At 37.0% G+C, this 18,587-nt stretch overlaps 1 protein-coding gene across 3 annotated transcripts in view; it reads right to left on the bottom strand.

The window, feature by feature from the left end:
- The window catches only part of SMARCAD1 (SNF2 related chromatin remodeling ATPase with DExD box 1), a 71,768-nt gene that overhangs the window by 34,090 nt on the left and 19,091 nt on the right, over positions 1 to 18,587 (bottom strand). For 2 of the 3 annotated variants that reach the window (XM_081227981.1, XM_081227980.1), the window contains exons 4-6: positions 13,225 to 13,396; positions 9,902 to 9,968; positions 5,036 to 5,139 (exon numbers count right to left, since the gene is read on the bottom strand). In XM_081227981.1, the coding sequence (XP_081084107.1) occupies positions 5,036 to 5,139; positions 9,902 to 9,968; positions 13,225 to 13,396 (343 nt within the window). The remainder of the gene's footprint in view (positions 1 to 5,035; positions 5,140 to 9,901; positions 9,969 to 13,224; positions 13,397 to 18,587) is intronic. The other variant, XM_081227982.1, reaches the window with a different exon arrangement.

Here is an 18,587-nt window from a genome sequence, read left to right as displayed (position 1 = left end):
CACTTCCATCAGCTCTGCTAATACCTGGTGACTGAAAATACCTTGCAGTTCAGTGGTTATGCTCGAGCTTTACAGTAGCCAGGTGATACACAACCTTTGGGCTCAAATCGTCTTAGTGGGTCCAGGGGTTATGAAGCAATCCTGTGGTTATTTTTCTGGTTTCAGAATGCAACTGACAAATTTGTTACTGCCAGAAATCCCACATTAGCTCCTTGACCCACGGATTAGGGGCCATAATTGTAGAAAATACCAATTCTAAGGCACTAGCACTGTCCCTCTGAAGAAGCAGCAGCAGCAACACCATATTTCTGACATAACTGCAGAGACTGACTCCACCATCCCAGATCTCAGGGTAATGTGCCTCCGTGGCCTATACAAAAGCTGAATGGGTCATAGAGAAGTAGATTATCATAAACAAACAGGTGACGACCCCAACTGTAGCTGCTATTTTTACTAGAGAAAAATCAATATAACTATGAGACTATTACTCTAGCAGTAATTAGAAAAGACTAGTAGAAGCAATCTGCTTTTGTCTGGGCAGGGTCAGTGATGGATACACCTTCACTGTTTTCAGAGCTATGGTAAATCTCCATCTCTCTTTCATAAAACAGTATTCAAGGACTTGGATAGTTTTGTGGACTCTGACAGTCCACAGTATACCACTTTGATCCTCTATACTGAAGACGTCACACGGACTGGACTTGATAAGCAGCAAGCAGTGGCTATTTTTAGATGGCCTTAGTAAGAAACATGCATGCTAGAGTAGAAAATAACCACCCTCAAATCCTGGGCCCACCACTTTCATGAATTATACAGGGGTCCAATCTGGAGCATGCTGCAAATTCCACTCTGGGAAAAAAAAAAAAAAAAAAAAAAGACAAATGGCTGGCACTGGCGCCTCCGAGAGAGAGGCACAACACTTCAGTGGGCTTCTTTGGATCCTGGAGGCAATGTATACTTCAGTACAGTGTGTGCCGCTCTGATCGGTTTATGAAGAGCCCTTAAGCCTGTCAGGAATGGGGCCCAGATTAAGACAAGGCTCTGTAGCAGGTCCAGGGTGCAGTGCAAGGTCCTTTGCCACTTGGGTTTTGTGACCAGTAAGTAAATGCAGTGATTCCCAAAGAATCTGTGGCTCATAAGGATGTTGTATTGAAGTCTCTGGAAATCCCCAACAGGAAAATCATGGCAGAGACCCACATGGCTTCAAAGAAAGGTCCTGTCCTCTTCCGCTGACAACTACAATCTGTTCCGCTATAACATGACACATCCATTTCCAAAAATTATTGCACGTGCAAAATCATGAAAATAAAAGCTACCGTGTTTGAGAAAAATTGTGTTAGAGGTATAACATTTAAAAACTTCATTAGTGACACATTTAAAAAAAGGAAGAAACCTTAAAAGAAGGGTAGCATAATTTTACACATTAAATGGTTAAGAAATACGTAAATACTACAATAAATATGGACTCAAGTTTGCTTGGGGATGTTAACATTGGAAGAGTTGTAGCTTATGAGTTACTATGAAATGGTAGATGAATGGTTATCTGAAAATGAACAGTTATGGAAAGGTGTGACTCACTGTCCTTGTGCTATCTCTGCTGTATGGCTGAAAATATAAATATTAACTTAAAAATAAACAAATAAATAAAATCAATAAATTTCTGCTAACTTTGCTAGCCTCCTCCTCTCATATTAAAGCTGCCTGGGATTTCCCTGGTGGCACAGTGGTTAAGAATCGCCTGCCAATGCAGGGGACACGGGTTCAAGCCCTGGTCCAGGAAGATCCCACACGCTGTGGAGCAACTAAGCCCGTGCGCCACAACTACTGAGCCCACGTGCCACAACTACTGAAGCCCGCGCACCTATAGCCCGTGCTCTGCAACTGCAACAAGAGACCGCAATGAGAAGCCTGCGCGCTTCAATGAAGAGTAGCCCCGGCTCACCTGGACTAGAGAAAGCCCGCGTGCAGCAATGAAGACCCAACGCAGCCCCCCAAAAAATGGATAAGATAAATAAATTTAAAAATATATATATTTAAGAAAAAAATAAAACAAATAAAGCTGCCCGTTAGGTTCAAGATTCAACTGGATGCCATGAACAACTCTCCTACTATGTTCAGCATTAAAGCCACTATCTTCAGTAAAGACAAGGCTGAAGTAAAGAGTAAAACTGTTTTCAACAACATTTAAAACACCTGATAACTTTATTGTTAATCTGTCATGGTGTAAACTTTTGATTTTCATTATCACTGTCATCATCATCATCTGCATCCACATGGCCGTCAGCAGCAAATTGTTCCAAGTCTTCTGTGGTTAGATCATCAGGGTGGGATTCTAGCTCTCCAACATCTTTATTTTCTATCTCCTCAAATCCAACTTGTTTTCCTAAACCAACTGCTTGTGAATTTAAAAAAATTTCTCTGAAGCTTCAAGTTCTTCAAAATCAAAAATCAAGCCAAGAAAAATTTTCCACGATACATAATGCAAACACTCTTTTGTTACATCACTCCAGGCTTCTAAAATGGTGGTAAAGGCCGCTCCAATGTTAAATCTCTTCCAAAATTCTATAACCATATCTGCATTCTCACCTTCAATTACAGTAATTGGTATCTTAAATGTTCACTTTAAATAGTAAGCCATAAATGCTGCTAACACATTTTTACCAAGAGACTGTATGAGAGAGGCAAAAGAAAAAAAGCCTCCTTCAACCAATATCTACTGCACTTTGCAGAATTCTTTATGATCAGATAAAGTGGGAGAAAAACCTTGAACTTGTTTTACAGAGTTTACATAACTGTTAGAACCAGCTGAATGTGAACAACTGCTTACAATATAATCCCATTTAAGACGGCAGCACTGTACACAACTTCAGGCAGTACAACTTACTGTCCATTTTGTATAGAAAAGATGGTTAGAAGTACAGATCAATGATTTACCATGGACAACAGCCAAGGAGAAGAACAAGTGGAAGATCAGGGAAGAGGTACACTGTTGGACTTAGAAGTTTTTCTGAGAACAGAATGTAAGGGTAAGAGCATCCCATATGAATGTTCGGCAATGTATCTATTGCACAGGAGTTTTTAATAATCACGTGGACAAGATGATTCATTCTTTGAACACCAAAATAAGACTGTGGATGCATGCTTGGATGCACTTGGATGCATGCTCAATGTGTCTATATACAAACGGCCATGGCAACATGGACTAAGTCTGTGCACACAGATCAACAAGATAAGACTTTCTCACACCAACATTTATCTGGCTACTGCTACTGGTGAGTACTTGACCTGCCAAGAGCAGAGGCCAACAATGAGTTGCCATGACAGCACCATTCCTTGGGAGATGTAGTCAGCTGTCTGGTAGCAAGTTGATTACATTCGACCCCTTTCATCATGAAAGGGACAGTAACAGAAATCTACTCTGAGTATGGACTAGCCTTTCCTACCCCCCTGGATTTGGCAACACCAGTTACGGACTGAATTGTGTCCTTTTAAAAGTCTTATGCTGAATAATGCCCAGTACCTCAGAATATGACCTCATTTGGAGACAGGGTCTAATGTAATTATTACTGAGGTAATCAAGTTAAAATGAGGTCATTAGGGTGGGCCCTAATCCAATGACCCTATAAAAAGTGTCCCTATAAAAAGAGGAAATTTGGAGATAGACAAGCACACAGGGAGCATACACTGTGAAGATAAGGCAGAGATCTACAAGTCAAGGAAGACCAAAGACTGCCAGCAAATCAGAAGCTACTCAGAGAAGGATGGAACAGCCTTTAGGAGGAACCAACCCTTCTGATGCCTTGACCTTGGACTTCTAGCTTCCGGAACTGTGAGACAATATATTTCTGTTGTTTAAGCCACTCAGTTTGTGGTCCTTTGTTACACTGCCCTTAGGAAACTAATGCATCATATACATATATATAGAAAGCTTAACTCAGTCACAGTACACTGTGACACAACAATCAATGTTTCTGGCCAGGGGAGCTAATTTCACTAGAAGAAAAGTCCATCAATGGTTTCATGCCCATGGAATTCACTGATCTCACCATGTGCCTCAATACCTAGAAGGAGCTGGCATACAGAACAGTGGTATCACAATGAAAATTCAGAATGTAAACCTGTTGATAACACCTTACAAGGTTAACATGCTGTTCAACAGATGTAAAAGCCAAGTAAATGCTTTGAATCAGTAATCAATATGATGCTATTTCTTCTACAGCCGTTATGCGTAGGTCTTGTAAACTAAAACGTGGGCCTAGTCTCTTATACTAGTAGTTCCTCACACCTAAAACTCACAGAATTTTTACTTCCTATCGTTATTAGTTCTCAAGGCTAGAATACTTCTATGGAGGGACACAATAACTATCCCATTAAATTAGGGTACAGATTGCCATCTGCTATTTAGGGCTTCATGTATCACTAAATCACAGGCAAAGGAGGAGGTTACTGCGCTAGTTGGGGTGACTGATTTTGATTTGATTACCAAAAAGAAACTGCTGTCATGAATGCAGACAGGGAGGACTATGTCTAGATTCACTGGGAGGCCTCTTAGTACATCTACTCCATAAAGTAAGAGTTAATGGAAAACTAGAATAACCCAGTAAAAGCATAACCACTATTATTTTTAGATAAGCAGTTAAATATCAAAGGAGTCATCTATAAGAATTATAAGTAGTTGTCACTGAGGAGTAAGAAATGCTGCTGGTACTGGTAACAGCTATTTTACGTAAGTGTTGTTCAACCATATGTATCTATTAAATTTTATGAAATAAAATTTAAAGTATATTTTCCCCAAAAGGTACTTTACCACAACACTAGAATATTTTTTAAGTCAATTTATAACGCAGAGATATGCAATTAATACTGGATAGATTAAGAAGAAAGCAAAATCAGTCACAGATGAGATGCAACCATAAATTCTCTTAGTTGTAAGAGAAGACTGATTCACTGAGGTGTATTTTTAGTACGTCCACAGACTCAACAAATTCTGTGCTTAAGCAACTAATTTTGATGTTGCAATTCAAATGTAACTCACTTGATCCAATCTCTTCTTTTTCATAGATTGATCATCATTAAATTCATCTTCCTCAAATGGCTCTGAAGAAGAAGATAATTTTCTTTTCCTGGGTCCACCACCTTCTAGAACAGAGAAGGAAATTCAAAGTTTGCACATACATTATAAGAATCATTAATGCAAAACAAAGGCAAAAAGGTTATTATAATGAATATACTTGTAGACAGTTCTCTTGACATCAGGCCCAATGTTATTTCTTCTACATATGATATGCATTCAATAAATGTTAACTGAATTGAAGGAAAAATAAACAGAGCCTCTTTTCAGTCTTTCAGAAGTAGAAATCACTGTAAAAATGTACTTATTTGTAAACCATCACATTATTTAATGCTAAAAATACACAACTTTAAATTGAAAGTAATTCTATAGTAGGAAGAAGAGGTTCTCCCCAATGCCTCAATGTTCCGTAGTGAAAAAAAAAAAAACAAAAAAACTGAGCCCATCAGCTTATCTGAATAGCATCAGATAATTGTCAATAATTAAGTGTCTACTATGTACCAGGCTTTGCAGGGGGCTTTTATAAACTGCTGTTTCATTTACTTTCCACAACAAACCTACGAAGATAAGTATATACTCATTTTACAAATTAGGAGGAACTGAGATACAGAGAGCTCAAGCGATTAATGCTCTTAACATAAAAACAAGAAAGTATAACACAAGAGAGTGCTGTATGACAGTAATAGGAAATCTGCACATTCTGTTATGACTGAGAAAAGACCTCAATCTACATGATCTGGAGAAGCTATGCTGTGTATTTTTTATTTTGTATACATTCATATACTTCTTCAGTACCTTAGCTTTCAGAGAGCAAATTCCAGAGACATACTGCAGTGCTAGTATGAAAGCATTTGCTGAAAGCTTACAAAGGTTTAAGATTTCAGTATTAATTATATCAGTACCCTAACTATGCAGTTAGAAATAAAACTTTTAGAAATATACTATTCAAAATAAATACAGACATGACAGGTTTTAAGCTGTAAGCATGAAAATTTCATAATATGGCTATAACAAAATTGAATGCCATAAACATTTCAATGTATAGTAATTACATGCTTTAAGTATGCATGCTTAAATTTTTCCCCCTTTATTTCATAAAGTAAATGTGCATTCTGCATATGCCAACTAATTGCCGGCATCCACTTTAAAAAGGGGAAAATATAACCACCACTCTATCATCTATATATGCTGGGGTTAAGTGAATACCATTAGTAATATTCTAATATTCAAAGTCTGAATAAAAAGCTTCAAACTAGGTGATTTATGCCATTTTACCTAGACATGTTTAATCCTTTCTTAAAAAGAACAAAAGCTTTTTCTTGGTCAATAAAGAATTCTTCAGCCCTAATTATCTGTTTATATATCTTTCTGTGGTTAATATTATGGCATCAAATTTTTACATGTATATAAAATGGCTACAGGCATAAATCAGCAAATATATGTGGGAGAAAACACATAACTAAAAATTTAGTACAAAAGGTTACATAAGAGCACACAATGCTTAGTTACCTACATATAAATTTATTTATAATTATTAACCAAAAATTGTGCACATATCTAAAGAAAATAAGTTAATATTCTATGTTAAATACCACTTCCCAATTACGTGTCTCATACATTCCCATCTTTTTTGGGGTGCACCCATCATCAATTTCAGGAAGAAAAAAAGTAAGTTAGACATGTACCTCACACCCCAAATAAAAATATATTTTACTTAAATTCAATATTTAAAAATAAAAAGTAAAACATGAAACTGCAAAAAGAAAATATGAACAAAGAACACAAACAGGCAGTTCAACAGGAAAAAAAAAGAGAAAAGATGGTCAACCTCATTAATAACTAAAGACAGGTAAAATAAAGTACGCCTTTTTTTTCATCCTAAGATTAAAAGGACAGCTGTAGCAGACTGTGGGCAAACAGCCACTTTTAAACATTATAAATTGTTACAGTCTTTCTGGAAGGTAGTCTAAATAACACATCTCAGAATTTTAGATGTGTGTTTCTTTCAGTCCAACAATTCTTTTTCTAGGAATTTATTTACAAAACTGATGGAGAATGTTTGCTTAGGCGTACATAAAAATTGCTTAACTAAGTAAGTGCCCATTAATAAGCTATTAGACAAGTCAGGATACACTGTTATAAAGAACTGAGTAGACGTTTAGAAATAAAAAAGGTTACAAAACGGCAAAAACAGGATGATAGTCACACAAAAATACTTTGCCTACTCTTATACATATATAGAGAAATGGAAGAGATAGCTAGATTCCTGACAACATCAGTAAATTCATATTTTTACCTTTTAAAGCAGGGTAAAACTTCAGATACACATTTTTGTTTTTATAACTTAGTATTCATAAATGAAAACTTTCAGAAGGCGATGCAAAAAAGATACCTTTATTGCTTAACATGCAGGATGATACTGTCTATAAAAGACTGTAATTTGTGGTAAAACCAATGTCCAACATCAAGATTTGTGGAACTGTCCAAGATGTCTTACAGGCCTTTTGTTGGTGAGACAAAGCTGTCATTCTATACATTACCTCAAAAGTGTACTATTCTAGGGGCTTCCCTGGTGGCGCAGTGGTTGAGAGTCCGCCTGCCGATGCAGGGGATGCGGGTTCGTGCCCCGGTCCGGGAAGATCCCACATGTCGCGGAGCGGCTGGGCCTGTGAGCCATGGCCGCTGAGCCTGTGCGTCCTGAGCCTGTGCTCCGCAACGGGAGAGGCCACAACAGTGAGAGGCCCGCGAACCGCAAAAAAAAAAAAAAAAAAAAAAAAAAAAGTGTAGTATTCTAAAGATAAGGATGACTGATATATGACTATCCTGTCCATTCTAAGAGGAAGCATGGAAGTTTACTTAAAAAAAACAAGAAAAACCTGATTTTTTCTTTCCTTGTAATTTGCCACTTAACACTAAAAAAAAACCCAGAAATTATATCAAAGTCTAGTATAAGAATGATAATAAAAAAAACTCAGCTTAAGTTCAAATTTAATAAGGACTGTAAACTTCATGAGGGCAGAGGTTTTGTCCATTTTGTTCCGGCATGTACCCTCAGTGCCTAAAATAGCATCTGGCAACCAGTAGTAGGTGTACAATAAATATCTGTTAAATTAATGAATAAAGTGGAATGATATAAATTGCTCAAGAGAAAAAAGATTATAGATACTGCTGTGGAATAAAGTTATTCAACAAATTTTTCAATGGAAAGATTCTGGAATACTGAGGTATTATGAAGACAAGAAAGAATATGTAAAATGCCCCAAACCATTTAGCAACTCAACAAATGTTAACTGAGCCTACCATTTTTCAGCAACTTTTACAGTAGGGATACTGTAATGAAGACACACTCAACCTTCTCCTGTACCATTTCCTACTATCAGATGGCCCTTAAGAACAAAGAAATGCTAACATGTACTATGTACTTACTATGTGCCACTCACTATAAGAAATTTAGAATAATTTTATCACTTCTTCATAACAATCTAAGAGTTTGATACAATTATCATACTATTTTCCTGCAATGGAGACAGACAGAAAAGTTAGGTCACACTGCCCAAGGTTATACAGCTAGTAAGTAAAGGAAAAGGAAGAATTGTAAGATTTGGTTATGAATGAGAGATCATGTGGATAAAATATCATCATCTTTGGATCCACTCCAATACAATCCATTTAGGGGGGTAAATATGAGGTAGATAATTGTTGAAGAAAGATGATGGGCCCATGAGAGCACATTACAGTGTTTTCTATTTTTGTATAACTACCTACTTAGATAAACGTGTGCGCATTCACACTGTCGATGGATGCATAAATTGGCAGAACTTTTAAAATTAACACTGAAGTGCATGTTCAATTTTAAAATGTGCATACCCTTTGATTCAGCATCCTAGTTTAAAGTTCAGCCTATAGAAATAATAACAAAGATTTACTTACAAGGCTATTTACTTTTGTACTATAGTTAATGAAATAATGTAACCATAAATGCTAATTAACAGAGAAACGGTTAATAAACTAATCCTATGAGTAGTCACAGAGGAATGTTATGGAGGCATTTTTTCATTAGATAAATCTGATTGCACTGACAAGTTATCCATGGTAAATCATCATATGATTTTTCTTAAAATGCAAAACAATACTATAATCATATTTTGTAATCTAATGTGTGTGTGTTGTATAATAGTGTGTAGGTTTGCTTTCATTCCTTAAATACTTTATTTGGTAGTGAGATTATAGGTTATTTTTACTTGTTTGATATGTAGAAAAAAAAATCTAGATAGCGTTTACTAAAAAAAACTGGAGGTGTTTTTTATAATGCAAGCTCCTTTAAATGTATTTTTGTATTCTAAGCCTGGATTACAGAGTAAATATTTACTAAATGTAGGAATGCTGATTACCAGCTAGGACGTTCCTTAAGACATTATGTTCCTGACTCAGATTTATGTAAATAAAACTATAATGCAATTAGAAAGGACACTTAAGAAAGAACACATACCTCCCAAAACTTCACTGATATGAGATTTGATCTGTAGAGAACAAGCAAAATTACCAATGAAAAAACTACCCCCTTCCCTTTTTTGGGGAAAAAAAATCAACCCAGAAAATCCAGTTCCCAAGTAGCTGTATGACCTCAGGTAATTCCCTTAATTTTTTTCTTTTTAAACCTTCTTAATCTTCACAATTTTCATCTAAAAACCCTGAAGCTGTTAATACCTCCTAAGGTTCCTATAAGAATTCATGAAGGAGCTTGGTAAATTAAAGAGTAATATTAAAATGAGAAGATATTTATTATATAACTAGTTAAGTCAGCATGGCTTGAAACTAAGTCAGGCATACCTGCATCACCAAACATCAGCAAGGCAGCAGCAATTGCTCCATCCATAGTGCTCGTTGATTCAATTAACTAACAAAATAAGAAAAGATTAATGTTTTAAAAATAATACTTTAAGAATTATTTTGCAAAGTTACCAAATATTGAAGAACGAATATATTAAATATACAGAGTGGAGAAATATATACATATTAGCTTAAGTTCATTAAATCCTATGATAAATTTTCAGAAAATCTGGTTTATCTAAAGTCTGAACTTACCTAAGCATATCTTAAAATATATTAGATTTACTTATCACCACTTTAAAGCAAAAAATAAAACACAGTCTATGTACAGTGTATTCAAGGTTTTGTTATTTTAATTGCAAGGCTGTGCACTCAAGTCTCAAAAACTTCCTACCTATGAGTGGGTCCAGGCACTGTGTGTGTGTGTGTGTGTGTGTGTGTATGTGTGTGTGTGAGAGAGAGAGAGAGAGAGAGAGAGAGGGAGGGAGGGAGGGAGGGAGGGAGGAAAGGAGGGAGAGAGAGAGAGAAAGGGAAGGAGAGGGAAAGAGAGAGGGAGAGAAAGGAAGGGAAGGAGACGGAAAGAGGGAGAAGGAGAGAGGGGGGAAGGAGGGAGAGAGAGAGAGACACTGACAGACATTTAAAAGAAACCACAATTCTGGTATAATTTTTTTTAAATCTAATACTTCTTGAGTGGGATAAAGGACTCTTGAAATTTGCTCTATTTCTAAATTGCTCTAAATTGCTTGAATTGTTCAAGAACATATTAATATATGGCTTACATAATTAACAGTTTCAAAATACTATTTTTTATACTGTTCTGTAACATTTTGGATTTCAGAAAAAACTAAATATCCCATATTTTTCTCTTGTTATAGTTTCCTGTATTTCCAATGAGCTACTTGTTTCAAAAAGATCTCACTTTTTAAAATAAGCTATTTTTGTATTAAATTAAATAGCCTCAGAACAAATTGATAATGCTCTTTTCTATACTAGTTTTCCTTATCTTGGATCATCAGATATCCTGTAAGCCCCTCTTCATTTTCAAAATAGTCAAAGCATATTCTTATCAAGCCTAGGACTAAATTTATATTTTATAACTTCTTAAATTATTTTATGTGGGTCTAAAGGCCTTTGTAGAGTAACCTATGTCACCTTTAAATCTCTTGAAATGATGGGAGATCACTTGAAATCCAGATTACTTCAAGAGAGTGCTGTTTTGAGCAAGTGATAGGCTAAATTCCCAAAATTTCAGATACTACTGAAATATACATACAAAGTTCACCTATTAATACCAATCCTATTTTTCCACTGTAATTATAAAATTAGAGATAAATGTTTCTATAGGAAATAAATCCCTTTGAACTACCTGAAAAACTGGCAATCAAGCTAAAGTATTTTTAAACTGAGATTTGTTTCTTTATGTTGAGTATTTTACTACTCCATCATGTTTATTCTGCTGAAAGTTCTTTCCAACGCTTTGAAGTGTTGCTACTAGTGGCTACATCCGTTCCTTCTTTTTCTAGGAAAAAACCCCATTGGGAGGCAAATTATGCTACTAGAAGGGGAAAATGTAGACCCAAGATACCATTAAAGTTTCATTTAGCTAACAGTAAGAAGGTATCAAAATGATCTGGGAAAAAAAGATTCATATTAAATATACCAGAGAACAAAGGAAGAATATAATCTACACTTAAAGAGTTCAAACTAGCAGGCCTAGGACCATTTTTGGTTCAGACATGTTTCGCTTGACCTGAATGGTATCTCTGGTTTTGTCTTTCTTTAGTTACCATAAAAAGGAATGAAGTTCCGATACAACATGAAAGAACCTCAGAACCTTATACTAAGTGCAAGAAGTCAGTCATAAAAGATCACACATTCTATGTTCCCACTTATATGAAATGTCCAGAATAGGCAAATCTATAAAGACAGAAATTAGTGGTTGTCTAGGACTGGGGGAGGGAAATGGAGAGTGACTGCTAATAGGTACAAGGTTTCCTTCTGGAATGATTAAAATGTTCTAAAATTAGATTATGGTGATGGTTGCACAACTCTGTAAATATACTAAAACCCAATAAAGTATACACTTTTTTTTTTTTTTTTCTTTTTGCGGTATGTGGGCCTCTCACTGTTGTGGCCTCTCCCATTGCGGAGCACAGGCTCCGGATGCGCAGGCCCAGCGGCCATGGCTCACGGGCCCAGCCGCTCCGCGGCATATGGGATCCTCCCAGACCGGGGCACGAACCCGTATCCCCTGCATCGGCAGGCGGACTCTCAACCACTGCGCCACCAGGGAGGCCCAAAGTATACACTTTAAATAGGTGATCTTTACGGCATGTAAATTGTATCTTAATAAAGCTGTTAAATTGATGATCAACACCAAATAAAAATCCAGCCTTCTCACTTTATTTGAAAATCTGAATTATTCGATAAAAACAGGCTGTCATTGATTTCACATGGTCATATCTTACCGAAGCTAAGGAGCAGCTACCCCTCTTAGAAAGGGTATGTGCCAATGTCCACCACTTCAGAGTTACCTGCCAAGCCCACACAGATATGGTACCTCCTATGCCTCAGCTTGGGGAAGGGGAATTGTCGGGGGTGGTGGGGTGGTGGTGATGATAAATACAAAGGGGAAAAAACTATGCACCTATAATTAAATGATTCTCCGAAGATCATTCAATCACTAAGTGGCGGAGCTAGGGATAAACTATTTACTAACCTTCAGAGATTTATTCTCTATCTAAAACTTAATGGAATGGTGAGTTTTTATTTGCTCTTATAATAAGACATAGATACCTATAACAGTCCAACTACAGCCACTTATTTTGTTTCTATAGTTCAATCAATATTTCTCGGCAAGGGTGCTATTGGCAGGCAATTCTTCTGTTATGCAGGACTGTCCTCAGTATTGTAGGGTGTTTAGCATCCCTGGTCACATGCACGAAATGTGAATAGCAACTCCTTGTTATTTCGGGGGAAAAAAAGAAAAAAAGCCTCCTGACATTTCTGAGTTTCTAGTGAGAGGTGGGGGGAGGAAGGCTGTCCCCATTTTAGAACCATTCAAACACAAAAAACTTCACAACCTATGTGAGATACAGAGAAGCCCAGATTATACTATTTATAGGTGAATAAACCTCAGCTACTATAAGACTCAACAAGTAAATCTCTGGCATTTGCTTTTATTAAATATTAAAGTTAATAATTACCTTCAAACATAAGATATCTTTAGAAAAATGACTATCCACTAAATACAGCACTGGATATAGGAGACATTTTAATCATCAATACAACTATAATAACCAATTACTATAAAGGAGTATAACCTTAAGTAAATCACTGTCACTTCTCTGTGGAAAAAGTTCCTTCAAGGTCTGAAGTTTAGCATCTTTAAGGTCTTCCAATTCCGAAAGGTCTTCCAATTCTGAAATATCATTATTATTTCTACCTGCCATGGTAGGAAGGCCTTGGGACTCTTCATCTTCCGATGGCTCAGAACTGAAAATATTTTCAGAGGGAAAAAAACAGTGTTTTAATGTATTACTAAAGTGACTTCATTATAATTGTATATATGTGTATATATAAAATACAGTATATTTGCAGTTCTTTTCTTTTTTTTTTTTTTTTTGCGGTACGCGGGCCTTTCACTGTTGTGGCCTCTCCCGTTGCGGAGCACAGGCCCCGGACGCGCAGGCTCAGCGGCCATGGCTCACGGGCCCAGCCGTTCCGCGGCATGTGGGATCTTCCCGGACCGGGGCATGAACCCATGTCCCCTGCATTGGTCGGCAGACTCTCAACCGCTGCGCCACCAGGGAAGACCTGCAGTTCTTTTCAATAATAAATGCAATCTATACCTGTCAAAGATTAAAACGACTTTTTTCATTTCAGTACAGTTGTGCGTATAAATCTACATTCCCAAAGTCAGCATACTTTGAACGTATCTCAAATTATCTGGCCTGGGATAGAAAAGAACAGCAAAAACCTGCACTTATTTTGTTAAGATCCATACTCATCCATTGCACACCCACTTTCTCTTTCCTACTTTTTCACCTGTACCCTGAATAAAAGATGAGTGTTGTCATGTTGCTCCCGAGAAATTCTGAAGCATACACTAGTACAAAGATAAAAGAATTTTCATACCCTAGCTAGGTGATCAGAATCTAAGTGCTAGAATCGGAATGGCCCCATTCAATATCAGACTGTCTACCAGGAACAAAACACTTCTTCCACAGATGGGGAGCATTTATTTTATATAAGGCTTCATGCAACAACTAAATTAATCTCATTACATTTCACTCCATATGTTAATCCTATATAAAAGACATTGTGTGCCAAATTTCACTCGTGTATTTCCAAACAAAAAAAAAATCTCATTTTGAAATTTTGATTTTCTACCACAGTAAGCATTCTGAAGATCAAAAAGCAGAAGTATAACAAATGGGCAGAAGTTATAAAAATCAAAGAAAGAAATACAGTTAAGTATATCCCTAGTGCCGGAGAATGCAGACTTTGCTATGCAGCTAATTCTATTTTTGGACAGCTCTCTTAGACACATATCCAGGACCTGTATTTTAATAACTTCTCTATACTTTATTCATGTTAGTTCAGCTGTACCTGTTAGGGCACCGGTTATGCCTAAGAATCCCCTGAAAACATATAAAAACAGATTGTGAAGGATGAGGAATACGTATTTTAACAAGATTCTAGGCTGACTTCTTGAACCTTGCTCTGAAAAACCGTTCTAAAGCAACAAGGTAAAATAAATCTCTTCTTTTAACACCCCGTCTGGCCTTCAATATTTGAAGACAATTACATGTATCTCCCTTTCCATTACACCCAGCCTTTTCATTCCTTATGTACTCATCTCTGAATTTTCACTCTGCCTCACTACATTCACGCTCCCTAACTGATTCTGTGTCTTAGTTCGCTGAGAACATGAAAGCTTTCAGGTTTGAATCCTTTTCCATTCCTGTACTGGATAACCACTTTAAAGGTCCTGCTCTTCTGACCATCACAACCTTAACCAAGTGATCAGATTCATCACCATTCCATGGGACAAACTTAGGTGCCCTTGATGTAGTAAGTCTTCATGTTGACAATGAATCTTATCATGCCTTGGACTTAATGCCCAATTTATAGGAAATACAAATAACAGAGGAATAAATTCAATACCATCATGAAGAAACAATCAGAAAAGTCTATTTTGTCTAAAAGACTTGATCTCTTCAATAAGTTAAAATCCTTAAAAAAGAGGAGAGGAGGGGAGTGGACTATTTTAAGATCAAAAGATAGTTAAGAGTCATGACATCCAAACGCAGTAAATGTACCTTATTTGGATTCTGTTTTGAAAAACTAGCTACAAAACACACGAAATCTGAATATAAATTGCGAATTAGATGATGTGGAGAACTGTTCACTGATAATAGTACTTGTTTTTTGGAAGTGGGATGTACAGCAAGTATTAAGGGAAGAAATGCTGCGGTATCTTTAATTTACTTTAAAATACTTCAGCTAATAATAATAATTAATGAAATAATGAAACAAAGGAAAACATTAAAAATTGTTAAAGGTAGGTGGTATATGTAAGTGTTCATTAGCTATTATTTTATTTTCTTATACGACTGAAGCTTTAAAAATAAAAGAAAGGGCCTCCCTGGTGGCGCAGTGGTTGAGAGTCCGCCTGCCGATGCAGGGGATGCGGGTTCGTGCCCCGGTCTGGGAGGATCCCATATGCCGCGGAGTGGCTGGGCCCGTGAGCCATGGCCGCTGGGCCTGCGCGTCCGGAGCCTGTGCTCCGCGGCGGGAGAGGCCACAGCAGTGAGAGGCCCACATACCGCAAAAAGAAAAAAAATAAAATAAAATAAAAAAATAAAAGAAAAAAATCTACAAGAACAAGAATGACCCTTTTGTGTTCTTTTATCTGGTCTCAGATCAAGTTACTCCCTTCTGTTGAAGTCCCTTCTCAGTGCTAAGGGATTCATTCTAGCCCTTTGTACTTCCCTACAGGGCCCTGCTGAACTGTCTACCGTCTTCTCTCCTGAATCTTCTCTCTCCTTAAGCTCTTCCTACCAAGCCTACAATGCACTCAAGACTGCATTTCATTCAGTGTGCCAGGGGTTCTAGGCACTGTGGACACAGCAGTGAAAGAAGCAGACTCTCCTCTCCTTCACAGTTTTATAAGGCTGACTTTCTATTTCAGCGTTTCCTATATTGTTCTCAACTTACTGGTTTATATCTTCCGCCCTGTCACTTTGGTGAAACTGTCCTAAGGGCAATAATACCCTCTAAAATGTCAAACGTGATTTAAAAACACAAACCAGAACACCCCGAACCTTTCACTGGTTGTCTTCTCCTGTGTTCCCATCACTGTTGCTCTTTGAAAAGGCAGCCCTACCCTAACCCTCACCCCAGGGGTTCTGCAGCATCATTACTTCTGATTTTCCCTTGATCTCTTAGCCTGTCCTTAATCTCTGTAGAAGGCTTTCTTCCTTTTTTCACCTCCTTGAACTGCCAGTATTACCCAGGATTCCATCTTCAGCTCCTTCTTGTCTATTAATGCTTCCTGAGAGATTGCAGCAATTGCCAGTTTCTATCATCTATATCAGTGGTTCTCAAGAGGGGGGGCAATTTTGCCCCCAGAGGACATTTGGCAATGTCTAGAGACATTTTGATTGTCTTGACTAGAGAGGTGCTACTGGCATCTAGCCGGTAGAGATCAGGGATTCTGCTAAATATCCTACAACGTACAGGACAGCCCCTCACAACAAAGAACTAACTACCTGGTCCAAAAGGTCAACAGTGTCAAGGTTAAGAAATCCTGATAACCAAAAAGGCCCGTGCATGGATACTGACTGTAACTGTGGAACGTGCACACAATGCAGTACTATGGAGTTGTGAAAAAGAATACAGATTTTTATGAGCTGACATGATTTCCAGGATATATATATACTGCTAAGTTAACAAAAGAGAGAATAAATGTACATATATATGTACATTTGTATTGTGTACGATACAAGACACAGTGCTATCTTCTGTGTAGGAAACAAGAAGAAAAGATAAACGAAAGAAAAACAAATTATGACTAGAAACTAAACAAACTGGTTGGTTCTGAGGGCGGAGGAAGGGTTCGGAAGGAGAAGGACAGAAAGTTAATACTTCTCTAAGCACACTGCACATGAGTTTTAATTTTTGGAACTATGTTAATATTTTAAATATTTGAAAGTAAAATTTTTTTAAAAGGGACAAGGGAAAAACCCTACAAGGAATACAAACAGAAATTAATGAACTGAACTATATTTCAAGTGAATAAAAAAGAAAAATTTAAATAAATAAGCCAAGTACTGTAAAGACATCTAAAGACAAAATAAAACTTATAAACAAATCTTAAACTCCTAGTGAGCTTAATGGTCAAGAAGCACGATTACAGCAATTCTGAAACTATTTTATGTACGTTGAGTGATTGAACAAATTAGCAAATATAATGATACTGGTGGAAGCAGAGTTCTCACTGTCAGAGAAAGAAATATAGAGAAGAGGCAAGGAGGAGCCTTGTAGTAGTAGATTAGAATGAAATATATTATTATAAACTCATGATTTAAAAAACAAACAAACAAACCAACATTCTCTTGTTCTCTTATATCCTAGCCCATTCTTGCTAAAAGGGCAATGACATAATCCACTGCTTCACCCAATAGCAAAGAAAGGACACAACTAGTCCACACATTTCCAAATACCATTCCTTTAAAGAGGAACCAGTGCTACTTGGAGAAATGGCTAATTCTAATTTCAGGCTTGGAGTAGGGAAAACACTAGTCTGCAACATCTTGCGCCAGAAGGGGAAGGCTCAAAAAATGATAGGAACCTCTCAAAACCAGAGGCTATGTAAAGGGGCCCTCACCTGCCCAAACTGAGCAATTTCAGCATCAAAATGAGTAATTAGTAGTAGACTATAATCAGTTGAGCAAAAAAGCACCTATAATTCCATTTTTGTATTTACTGTGCTCAATAAATATACGAATAGGTAAGGAGAAAAGGGAAAACTATCTATAGGAGAATAGCAAATAATGAAAGTATAAATTCTAGAATGCTAGTTAGAATACCACATTTCACAACTACCAGTGTAATAACGGATTCAGGCAAGAATCATCAACAGATGCTACAACTATTGAAGGGAAGTCTGCTAAGGAAGAGGATCCTTACCCAGTCTTAAAGTATCTCATCAGAGATTACTTAATCATTAAAAACGGGAAAACGGTTAACTTTATAGGAGAAACCTGGCAGCCTTCTGAGTGGTTAAATTCACTTCACCAATAATGAGACAAACTGGTTATCAGTGTGCCTCCTAACATAACACACTGAGGACACAAAATCATTTATGTAACTCTTATCACTTAACCTAAATTTAATCATGAAGAAACAACAGGGGTGCAGAAATTGAGAGACATCCTAAAAAACCTGGCCTGTTACCTTCAAAGGCCAATTATCATGAGAATCAAAAAGGCTGAGAAACTTTCAGATTAAACAAGACTAAAGACACATGAAAAACTAAACCCAATGTATGATGCTGGAAAAAACTTTACTATGAAGTATTACTCAAAATATGATCCATGGACTGACTGCTAGTCCTCGAAATGAAACTGTTTGTTATCTGTCCATGACAGGAACTTAAAACAGAAGGAAAAACAACTAC

This window comes from Mesoplodon bidens (genome assembly GCF_964165515.1).
Source record: "Mesoplodon bidens genome assembly, chromosome: 1".
Classification (NCBI taxonomy): Eukaryota; Metazoa; Chordata; class Mammalia; order Artiodactyla; family Ziphiidae; genus Mesoplodon; species Mesoplodon bidens.
The sequence above is the reverse complement of the archived record's forward strand: the minus strand, read 5'-3'. Positions and strand labels throughout refer to the sequence as shown.